This window comes from Ambystoma mexicanum, chromosome 10 (genome assembly GCF_040938575.1).
Source record: "Ambystoma mexicanum isolate Mex_15411 chromosome 10, UKY_AmexF1_1, whole genome shotgun sequence".
In the NCBI taxonomy this organism is placed as follows: Eukaryota; Metazoa; Chordata; class Amphibia; order Caudata; family Ambystomatidae; genus Ambystoma; species Ambystoma mexicanum.
The window spans coordinates 417441063-417453090 of NC_090932.1; the positions used below are offsets into that span (position 1 = coordinate 417441063).

Below are 12028 nucleotides of genomic sequence, written 5' to 3' on the forward strand. Positions count from 1 at the left end.
TTTCATTTTTCTACTTAAACTCAGGACATCCTGTCTACCTTCTCTTCCTATACCACCTCCTCCTCTACCACTCCTGGCATGTCTGTGGCCATTTCTACTCCACCTTTCTCCTCCTTTTCCGGGTTCACCCAAGACGATGTTTCTAGACAAGTCAGATCTATGAAAGTATTGTCAAAGTAGGTTCTTCCCTGCTAATCTAGAACCATCAAGGACCACATCGACACCCTTGGCCAATTTCTGCAATCACTCATTTACCACTGGAACCTTCCTCTACCCCTTTAAGCACTTCCTTGTGCACCCCCTTCTTAAGAAGCCCTCTGCCGATCCCTCCTCTCTGTTCAACTATCGCCCGATCTCTATCACTCCTTTTCTGGGCAAACTCCTGGAAAATCTGGCCATCTTCCAGTTTAATCTGCATACTGAATCTGTTGGTTGTTTGCACGACCACCAGTCTGGCTTCAGAGCTGCCAGAAGCACAGAAACTGCTCTCTTGAACACCCGTGTAGACCTGCTCTCTAGTCTCGACTCTAACATTTCTTCTGTCCTCATTCTCCTCGATCTATACTGTGCTTTTGATACAGTCAACAATGCCACCCTGCTCAATCGCCTCTGTGACAACCTGGGTATCCCTGATCAGGCACTGGCCTGTTTGACCTCCTTTCTCACCTACCGATCTTCTCCGGTCCAACTGGAGGCTTTCCTCTCTTCTATCCCTCTCTACTTGTGGTGTTCCCCAGGGGTCCAACCTTTCTCCCTGGTTTTTCAATCCATACCTGGCACCTCTTGCCCACTGCATCGCTACTTTCTGCTCCAATATTCAGTGTTATGCAGATGACACCAGCTCTCTTTCAGGCTCCTCTCAGCCACCTCTGCTCCTTCTCGCGTACCAGACTGTCTGGCTGCAATTCAGGAATGGTGTGCCGCCAGTGATCTGTCTTAATGCCAGTAAGACTGACATCCTCCTCCTCGGGACACCTGATCCCTCCTTTCCTCTCTCTGGCCGCCCACTCTGGGCTCTCTACCTGTGAGGCTAAGAACCTTGGTTTCATCTTCGACTCCACCCTCTCCTTCTCTCCTCACATCTCTGACAACTTTAAGAAGTCAAACTATCAACTGCAACAACTCAGAGGTATTCTTCCTTTTCTCACTTTCCCCCACAAGCTCACTGTGTCTAGAGGCCTGATCCTCTCTAGGCTGGACTACTGCAACAGCCTCTTTCTAAATAAGCCTGTCTCTACTCTTCAACCTTTACAATTTATCCAGAACAGGACTGCAAGACGTGTCCTTGGCCTCAAGCCCAGGGATCGCATCCCTCCAGCTCTGAAATCTCTTCACTGGCTCCCTGTGGCTGTAATCATCAAGTTCAAGACCCTTTGCATTGTCCACAAGGCTTTCTGGGGCCTGGGACACTACCTCTAACTTTCTCTTCCTAAACATCTTCCTTCAGGAGCTCTCCGCTTATCCACTTCCAACTCTCTGATGGTCAGACGCTTCTCCAAGCAGAGTGGGGGACAGATCTCTCTACTCGGCTGGTGCCTCCCTCTGGAACAGCCTCCCTGCCTCTCTCAAACTTGAGCAGAACCATCTATCATTTGGGAGGCAACTCAAGACCTTCCTTTTCGCTTCCGCTTTCTTGCTTCCTCTGCTGATGTCTTAGACTGCTCTGCACACTCGTCACCTGGCTACCCTCTGAACTCTGGCTCAGGCTCCTGCATGTCCAGTTGCTCTCACACTGCCTCCTGGGTCCCCCAGCACTTAAGGGTCTGTACCTGCAACCCTAAAGTCACTTCTCTCTGCACTTAAGAGCCACCCACTGGCTGCACTTATTGAGGTACCTGCACTTCTCCCTTCCCATCCCGCTGGCACTTCTCCCCTCCCTCATCCCTGCACTTTCGCGATCTGATTGACACAAGTCCTAGTAAGATCTTTGTTTTGTCCTTCCTTTGTTTCCCCCCCTCCTTGTCTTGTCACACCTAGAAACACTTGGGTAGAAGCGCGTTATCAATGTCATATCATATAATATAGGGGGAAAGAACGTGGAGAAGGGAAGCAGAGAAACAAGGGAGGAGGGTGCTAACGGGAGAGGTTTGACTTGGAGGTATGACTTTATGTGGATAGTCATGAATGGTATTAATCATTGCAGCTTTATTACTGGAAGTTATGACAGAACCTGCAAAGTGTGGGACACTGCTTCGGGAGAAGAGCTTCATACATTGGAGGGGCACAGAAACGTGGTCTATGCAATTGCTTTCAACAATCCATACGGGTAAGACCTTTTGCTCTACCAGAAGAAAATCTAGCTATTTTGCTTTTCTTCCATTTTAAATGCGATTTGTCATCCGTGAACCTTCCTAAAGGGCACTGGGTTTGGGCAAATTCATGTGCGAATGCATGCTATTTCTTTGCTGTATTTGAGATGGACTGTCCTCCAAATGTTTGAATGTTGCAAGAGTGTGTGATTGGACGTTAGGGTTACCCTCTGGTTTTGGCTTTGAGAATGGCACCCCACACTAGGTTTATTTATTTTTATGACATTCGTGTTGTAGATGTTATAACCCCGTACCATGGAAAGACCAACAAGAAAAAAAAGCAGAGAGCTTCCAGAGTGTTTTGAGATTCACATATATAAGGATTTGGAATCCTGATTAGCATTTAAAGGCATAAAGGTTGCCAATGAACTTTTTATGGTTTACTTTTTGTTGTAGCTTTTGGGTTGCATCTCCTACATTGTAGTTTGATGCGATTCCCACAGGAAGTGTTAATTTTCCAAACAATATTGTTTAGAAGTTGTGAAGTTGAAAAGAAGGCGATTCTCTTGCCAAGGAAATGTAGACTATGCTAGATGTGTAAACTTTCCTAGTAGAAGCAACCCTTGGAATGTACAGCGCGTGCACCTTCTACATCAATTAGGCACTGAGTGGGGCCAAAATGGCTGGTGCATGGTCTGGGATCGATACAAGCAAGATGAACCATGTTCATGCTTTAACTGTGCACTGTCGAAAAGGATGATGACGCATACAGCATTCAAGTACTAGAAGTGTTTGAAGCAATTGGCTTAAAGCCAACAGATACAACACATCTTACCTGTTGCTCTAACCGAAACTCATTTCTCAGGCAGTAATAAATAGCCACATGTTCATTTGTGTTTGTATAGTGTCTGGCTAGCTGCTGGAAAGCCCCATTCCCTTTACAAAGACGGACAAGTGTCCATAGGCCATTTGGGCTGATGACCAGCTAATTAATAATATAAAAGCCGACTGAAAATTGGGTAAGAGTCCAGAGGGGCAGCAGAGGAAAGATGGGAACGAGGGAAAGGTTGCACAAGACTGGCCAAGAGAGGAAACCGAGGTGAATTTTACAATGCTGTTTCTGAATGAATAAATACACAGCTGCTTGTTTTCCTGATATGCAATTGTTAAATTGTACATAACGAATGCTGCACTAGTGTCCTACATTTACCATAACGCACTTGAGCAGGAACAATAAAATTGTGCTGTCACTGAAGGGAGCAAGGCGGTTGATCTCATTTAGTATCTAGAAGCACAGGCGAACAAACATGAATACGAATTGACATTTTGATAACAAAAAAAAGCAAGGGAGGCTGTCCAAACTAGAGAAATCTGTTTGGTATTGTACATCAAAGAATGTTCCTTTATTTTTAATAAAATACCGAAAAACCCAGATGTGGGTTTATTCATGCAAATGAAAGTACCCGGTTTATATTGGATTCATACAAATGTTGTTTGATATTTTTTAATGGTGTTTAATTCATTCATGGGGGACGTTCGTGCTAAATCCCACTTAGACAATGGGGAGGGACATCTATTAAAGGGGTTATCTAGTATACAAAATACTAGCACATATTAGCGTTCTACTGCAAGGGTTTCATGAGCTACGTGCGGAATTATTAGACTCTTGTTAAAGCTCCTGCACACAATACGAATGGCATATTTGATAGACTGCTTCTCAGAGAAAAACCTAAATCTGATCTCACATGATCCTCCTGGTTCTCAAAACTTTAATCTAGAGTATGCTGAAGCCACATATTGGTTTCTGATATTCCCTGACACTCATCCAGTTATGGCCCTGTAGCAAAAAGGAGCCTACCACTTAAACCAGCTAATCAAATTTAATCAGAGCCCAGAAATCGGGGAGACATATTTTCTCTGGCTCACTATGAATTACTAAATTTTCAATTGGACGATCAGATTATGTTCTCTGAAATTTGATGTCGAGCTAAATGCACCAGGAAAGGTTAACTCCCTCAACCCCACTCCTAACTAGTTGGCAGCAGAAGGTACTATACTGGAAAACACTTTCAAAACATTCCTGGACGTCCATTCATCCGAAAATGAAGCTGATACAATCTGGCACACTATGTAGTTTGGGAGAATTAAAAACTCCGTTCATAGGGTTATGTGGCCGGTTCTAACCCACAAAATAAATAAGCTAACCACAAGGAAATTAAAAGCTCTGGCTCAAGTGAGAAACAATAATGCAAAAACCTTTTTAGCGGGCATCGGAATCCTGCACGGTATACAGAGATCCTGAATCTGTAAACACCACTTGGTATGGGTACATCATAAAACCAGTGGGCTTAGATTAGCAGAAGGGCTCTGCCCTTAAAACAAATACAAATGCATATCCCTTACACCATAGAAGGGAGAAAAAAAGATCCTACCAGACAACTGTTCTAGCCTACAGGACCGAACCAGATCAAAAGGGTAAGGGCCAGAAAATGTCCTCCCCCAACAAAATCCCAAGGGAATTCTATAACTGAGTCCTTTCGAAATAACACTGAGGTAAATCGGATTAATCAGGAATCTTATGAAAAATAGCTCTGATGTGAAAATGCACAATCCATGATTAATTCAAGCTTTCTTTGGAACATAGACAACAATAAGGCCACTGTGGGCTATATTTCAAATAAATGAAAAATCAAATCAAAATGATTAAACCAGCATGTGTGTTCATTTAATGATGCCGTGTAATTGCATTTGCAGAAAGGCAAATTCGGATTGAGATGCAATTTACTATCAACACTAATGTATAGTTAATGTGTTGGACCTAAATACATGCACACGTTAAAGCGTAGCCTTCACCTTGATTTTTAACCGTGATCTTTGGCCACTAATGAATATCCTGCGGAATCACAGGGTTAATTTCCAGTCCTCTCAGGTTTTCATTTAACAGGGAATTTTGAGTAAACATTCCTCGGGGTAATACAGTTCCTTGATGAAGTGAGCAGCTTGATGTCGGAAAACCAGCACCAACCTAACTCTACTAATATGGAGGTTGCCCTGTTTAGACCGGAACCTTTAATTGTTGCTGAAAAATGTCCCCAGGTTCCATACTTTATGTGGGCTGAGCTGAAGTTTGCCATGAAGATTATAAACGCCATGAAGATTAAAAACGTGGGATGCATGTGGCAGGACAATCTTGCCATTGAAGGCCAGGTTAGTGCCAAGATGCAGGCAGTTTTGTGTTCTCTGAGTTTAGTGCAGAAAGTTTTGCCATTTGTTTTAGGCGGGACCAAGCTTTGCTGATTGGAACATTGGTGAATTCTCACCTGGACTATTGCAAAAGCCTCCTTGCTGGCATTCCGACCAAACAGAAGCAAACGTTGCAAAAAGCACAGAACACCCTGCGAGATTGGTTTGCCGGTTGGGAAAGTCCTTCCATCTTTTAGCTTTTCGTTGGTCACTTCTTCAGCTGGTTGAAGAGGACAAAATAAAATTTAAGATGGCCTTTTTGATCCATAAATGTTTGAAGAGACTTGCTCCTGCTCATCTAGGGGACACACTTGGTCACCATCAACCAACAAATACACTACAATCAGGCGACCAACTTCTGTTGGCAATCCCCCCTCCTCTTGTATTTCAAGGGGAGATAGGTTTGCTGTCTTTTGGGCCAAGCTCTGGAATAGTCTTCCTCGAGAAATCAGGGCCCTCGACTTGATCCGTTTCGTAAAGCCCTCAAAGCCTACCTTTTTTAATACGTGGAAGACTGGGCATTAGGGTTTTCATTATTGCTGCTGGTGATGAACTGGTTGTCCACACTCTATTCCCTCTGGTTTCTTCTCTTGTAACAGCTGTGCCTTTATACGGTTAAGTCTGTCCTGTGCGTGTTTTAAATGTTCAAATCAGTCTAATTTTAAATGCATTTAATTGATTTGCTAATTCTTTTCAAGGCTATACAGAAACCACATTCAAATATTTTTAAGGGAAAAAAATGATAGATACCGTTGAATATTTAGTAACTATAACCCTCACAAATAAATGGCAGATCATGCTTTGACGTGTTGAAATATCTGAGCAGATGAAAAGCAGTGACTGCTTCTGCAAACTATAGACTGTGTTTTCGTTTATGTCCCAAGACTGGGAATAAGGGAAGCAACCTTTAGACCAACAAACTACCCTAAAAATCAAAAATCTGCTATAAATTCTGGAAATGAGAACCCGTTCCTTCGCAGCACAAAGCCAAATACTCAATAGACTAACGGGTCATAAAATGGCCATAACAGGCTAGAATTGTCGTCAGTATCACATTGATGGCTCTTCAAAAATGTTCCATATATTTGACAGCTATAAACAAAAAGATGAAAAAAACAGGATTCAAAACAAATAGAAATAGAAATCCAATAATCATCCGGTTTTTACACATTGAAAATGGGCCACCTTTGATGTTGTATGCATGTACTTCTAAGGCACTACCTCGTTAATGCTTTCTAATTGCTTTTGGAAAACCTTTCTTCTCCAGCATGGCGTCTGGCATGGATTCACATGCTCATGAATCTTCCCTGTCGTTAGGCTGGGAATCCTCGTTAAAGAAAAAAATCAGTTTCAGTTTTGTTTCTGAACTTTCTTTCTACTAATAACCAATCACTTGTCTCTGGGTCATACTGCCCCCAGCCAATGACTGCCCTCCAACTAAGCTCCTCCTCTTCAGATATTTACTGCATGTTCAAGTGGCAGCCATCTTCAGATATTTACTGCATGTTCAAGTGTTGGGAGTCCTCGTGATTGGCTCTCGAGCTTTTACTGCGTATTGCGTTTTTTCAAAGAGTTTACTCTTATTTTTTCGGTCAAATTCAGCCTCAAGCTCCACCGATTCATCTTCCGATTAACGGGGACCTGTTTCGGAATTCTCTATGCCCCTCAGGGCAAAATTTAGTCGAATTTCACTTCTTGGAGGATTCCGGAAGATCTTTGAGGCCTACCCCGCGTGGACATGGCCGAACACAAAGGACACTCGACGCCATTTGGATCCAAGCTGTTTAGGATCTGCCCAGGATGTGGACTACAGAATGTCTTCAAGGAGGATGAGCACTCCCGGTGCCTCTACTGCCTGCACTCCAACAAGTCGCACGTGGAGGAGGACTGTGCGTTCTACAAGGACATGTCCGTCCGTACTATATAGGACCGTCGCAAACGGCTCGCTGACTGGCTGGAGGCGAAGACCTTTGAGGGAGCTCTGGTGACCCATCATAAGGCAAAACACCGCAAGTCCGTGGGCACCGGGAGCGCTGTTGATATGGGCTCCTCGGCTGCCAGGCTGGGCGCAGCATCGCTGACGCCGTCAACCAGGAGCCAATGCTCCGGCTCGATGAAGATGAAGTCGGAGAACCCGGGTAAGCTTCGGGAGAAGTCCCGGTCGACCCCCAATGGAGAAAGCCAAGGCGGAGCGAGGCAGTGACCCTCCCCCAAGGTGAAGGCCTCAGACGCGCCAAAGGTCGTGAAGGCCCAGATTCACCTGGCTAAGGCTTCGATTGAAGAAGTGGCAGCATCCCTGGCAAAGCCCACAGATGCGGCCCCAGTGGAGACAACCTCAAAACAGAGTTTCCCTGCCCTCCCACAGGGAATAGTCTTTCCTGCCCATCGAAAAGACCCCTGTGATGCCCCTTGCCAAGAAGGAGGGGGGGCGCAATAGTCCTACCGGACTCGGATATCTCCTCCGAGTATGAACTATCGGGCCTCAAGTCAGTCCTGGACAAGAAATTCGCTGAAGTCCGGTCCTACGGGAAGGACCCCCACGAGGCGGACGTGGAGAGCGATGGGGGAGCTGACAAGGAATGGCAGATCGAGGAGGAACCAGAGGACACGCCGACGCTCCCGTCGCAACCGCTGAAACCACTGATGGACAGGTCGGAGGACATCTTGCTAGCCATACACACTCTGTGTTCAGAAATAAGAACAAGGATGTCTTTGCCTCCGGCGGACGATCCAGCGACGCCTGGACCGCCGGGAAGCCCTCCACCCAAGCGGAGGCGAATCCATCCGCCCCCACCCTTCCATCCTTTACCTCCATCCCCTCCTCCGAGGGACGAGATGGAGACAATGGGGACAGACGACGGCAGCGACCACTGAACACATCTCCCATCGCCCCCACCCCGGGCTTCTCCCTCCGACGAAATTGGCTCGTTTCATGCCATGATCGCTAGGGCCTTGGGTCTTTTTCAGCTATGCCCCGAGGAGCAGAAGGAGGGATTCCTTGATCAACGACGAGGGGCCAAGAGGAAGACCATGCTCTCGATTCCACTGTTGGACGACATCTGGGACGAGGGGCTGGCCCTCCTGAAGAACCCATCCTCGGCCCTGGCGAAGAGAGACCGGTACGAGAAGAAGTTCCGGGTCCCAGACTCGGCACCAATATGCCTCAGAGAGCAGCCGTCCCCGGACTCGGTGGTCTCCACGGCGGCCAAGAAGAAATCTGCTTCGACGTCGACTTCCACTTCCCTGCCGGACGGTGAGGGAAAGAAGCTGGATGCCATGGGACGTCGGTCATCTCGTCGGCAGCAACGACCATTAAGGCGGCCAATGCTCTCGCTATCGTGGACCGCTACAACAGGGAGCTGTGGTTTAAAATCCCCCCCTTCCTGGACTTTCTCCAAGACAAGAGGACAGACGCCCTTGAGATCTTACAAGAAGGCGAGGTGGCTTCGGACCACACCATCACGGTAGCCATGGACATCGCCGACACCGGCTCTTGCCAGATGGGCAACATTTTTGCCTTGACCGGCGTGGCTGGCTCAGGGCCACCAATTTCCATCAGGACGTACAGACGAGGGTTCTGGACATGCCCTTCGACGGGAACAACTTGTTCAGCAGGGCAGTGGACGAGTCACTGCAGGCCATCAAGGCAGACACCAAGATGGCCTGTGCCTTGGGCACTCCATCGGCAACAGCCGTCCTTTCGGACCTCTGTAGGCAAGTCGCCGCCAAAGGATTCGGCGGCAGCTCTTCGTCATACTGTCAGACGGCCCGTTCTTCGTTGCAGGAAGCCTACAGAGGCTGCAGCAAGGCCGGTGGACATTGCTGTTGTCACCAAGGGGCCCGCCCAAGGTGGTAAGGCCTCGGCGAAACAGAACTGAACCGGCCTGGATGTCGGTCCCCAACCCGAGCACCCCGGTGGGAGGCCGGCTGGCGAACTTCGTGGGCGTGTGGAAATCCATGTCCGACCATTGGGTGCTGGATGCCCTGGCCCACAGACACACTCTGGAGTTCCAAAGGAAGTGTCCCCGTTTTCCACCGGTGGCCAGGATAGAAAACCACATTCCACAGCTACTCATGGAGGTACGAGCGATGCTGGAAAAAGGTGTGATAGAGTTCGTCCCGAAGAGGCTCCAGGGCTCTGGACTATACTCATGGTACTTCCTCGTCCGAAAGAAGACCGGTGGCTGGCGAGCCGTCTTAGACCTCTGCCACCTCAACAAATACATAAAATCCCAGAAATTCCAGATGGTCACCCTTCAGCACGTGCTGGGACTGCTGCAGGAAGGGGACTTCCTGTCCTCACTGGACCTGGAGGATGCCTGCTTCCACATCCCCATACACAAGGGACATTGAATGTTTCGGTGCTTCGTGCTCCCAGGGCGGCACTATCAGTTCAAGGCACTGCCCTTCGGTTTTAAGTCGGCACCAAGGGTCTTCACCAAGTGCCTGGCACCGGTGGCCGCGCGGCTGTGCTTCCAGGGCATGTCTAACCCTATCTGGATGATTGGCTCATCCGAGGGAAGTCAAGGGAACTCGCTGTCGATCACACAGCGAGGACCGTCCGCCTGCTCACAGAACTGGGGTTCTCGATAAACTATGCGAAGTCCTGCTTGGTGCCATTGCAGGACGCGGTGTTCCTGGGAGCCAGGCTCAACACGGTGGCGTGGCTGGCTTCACCGTCGGAGGAGAGGATAAAAGCCATCCTGGGCAAGGTTCAATGGCTGTTGACCATGGAAGTTGCCAGAGTGAGGTCCTTCAAGTCCCTGCTCGGCATGATGTTGTCATGCATCTACCTCGTTCGGCTGTGCAGGTTGCAGATGCGGCCGCTGCTGGAGTTCCTCGATGCCTGTTGGATACAAGTGGTGGGAAGCTTCGAAGACAAGATCGCCCTCAATGAGACTTTACGTTGAGCGATCCGGTGGTGGGGCACCCGCGCGCATCTCATGGTGGGCATGGACTTACAGACCCCAGCGCATCAGGAACTGTGACGACGGACGCCTCCCTGGAGGGATGGGGCGCGCGCCACCAGAGATCTCCACACAAGAGGCCTTTGGCTCCCGTAGGAGAGGTTGCTGCACATCAATGTCCTGGAGCTCCGGGTACAGGTCTTCACTGACAACAACACCACCACGATGTTCTACATTCGGAAGCAGGGGGGGCACCAGGAAGCGCAGGATCTGTGGCACTGGGCCGTTGCCCAAGGGATGTTCCTGGTACCTTTTCACCTGGCAGGAGTGAAGAACACTGTCGCCGACTCACTCAGCAGGGAGCTGCGCTCTTGCCACGAGTGGGAGCTTTGGCAAGATCAAGTAGATCTCCTATTCCGACGATGGGGCAATCCCCAGATCAATCTGTTCACGACAGCAACAAACACCAAGTGCCAGAGGTTCGCCAACAGGTTTCCCCAGCCGGGGAGCCATTCTCCTTCCCCTCGGACCGACTGTTCCTCTATGCGTTCCCACCGTTGCCGTTGCTTCTGTGACTCATCAGTCAACTCAGACGGTCCCGGTGCAGGATGATCCTCGTCGCACAGGCGTGACCAAGGCATATATGGTACCCGGACCTTCTGGAAATGTCGGCATCCCCTCCAGTCAAGCTTCCGATGGACGCAGATGTTCTCTCAGAGAAGGAGGTGCGATCCTGTACCACGACCCAGGATTGCTGAACCTGCAGGCCTGGCTCCTGCAGCACTAGAGTTCGGAGGCTACGATATCCTGGTCGGACTGCAAGGAGGTACTTGCCAAGGCCAGGGCTTCCTCGACTCTTAAGTGCTATGGACATAAATGAAAGAGTTTATCTGTCTGGTGCTGTGCACAGAAGATCAACCCTCTACGGATTACGTCCCCTCAGGTGCTGCCATACTTGCTGTCGCTGGCCAAGGTGGGGCTGGCGCATGCCTCCATCAAAATTCATCTGGCGGCTATCTCCCGCTATACCAGAACTCTGGGGCAGCCATCGCTGTGGTCTCACCGCCTGGTGAGAGTTCATGAAAGGACTGTTCCGTTCGTTCCCACCGGTGAAGTCTCTGGCCCCGGCGTGGGAGCTCAATGTGGTGCTGACCAGGCTCATGGGTCCGCCATTCGAGCCTTTGCATTCGGCACCGCTGAAATTCCTATCGTGGAAGACAGCGTTTCTTGTGGCCATCACCTCCGCACGACGAGTGGGAGAGATCCAGGCCCTCTCCTGTAAGCCTCCGTACCTGACATTCCACGAGACAAGGGTAGTGCTGAGGACGCACCCCTCCTTCATGCCCAAGGTGCTGTCGGACTTCCATCTGAACGAGTCCTTGGTGTTGCCTGTTTTCTTCCCGTTGCCTTCGTCGCCGGCTGAGAGGACTTTGCACTCGCTGGATGTCGCTACAGTGCTGAAGTTCTACATGGACCGCACAAAGAGTTTTCGGAAGACATCACAGCTGTTTGTGAACTTTGGCCCTGTGAACCGAGGGAAGGCCCTCTCCAAGGCTTCCATTTCTAGGTGGCTCTCTGGCTGCATCATGCACTGTCACCGGTTGGCAAACCGACTGTTGCTCGGCTGTC

General features: G+C 49.1%; 1 protein-coding gene across 1 annotated transcript in view; it reads left to right on the top strand.

Moving 5' to 3' along the window:
• Positions 1-12028, top strand: part of DAW1 (dynein assembly factor with WD repeats 1) — a 328433-nt gene that overhangs the window by 132310 nt on the left and 184095 nt on the right. The window contains exon 5 of the mRNA XM_069617981.1: positions 2144-2266. Within this exon, the coding sequence (XP_069474082.1) occupies positions 2144-2266 (123 nt within the window). The remainder of the gene's footprint in view (positions 1-2143; positions 2267-12028) is intronic.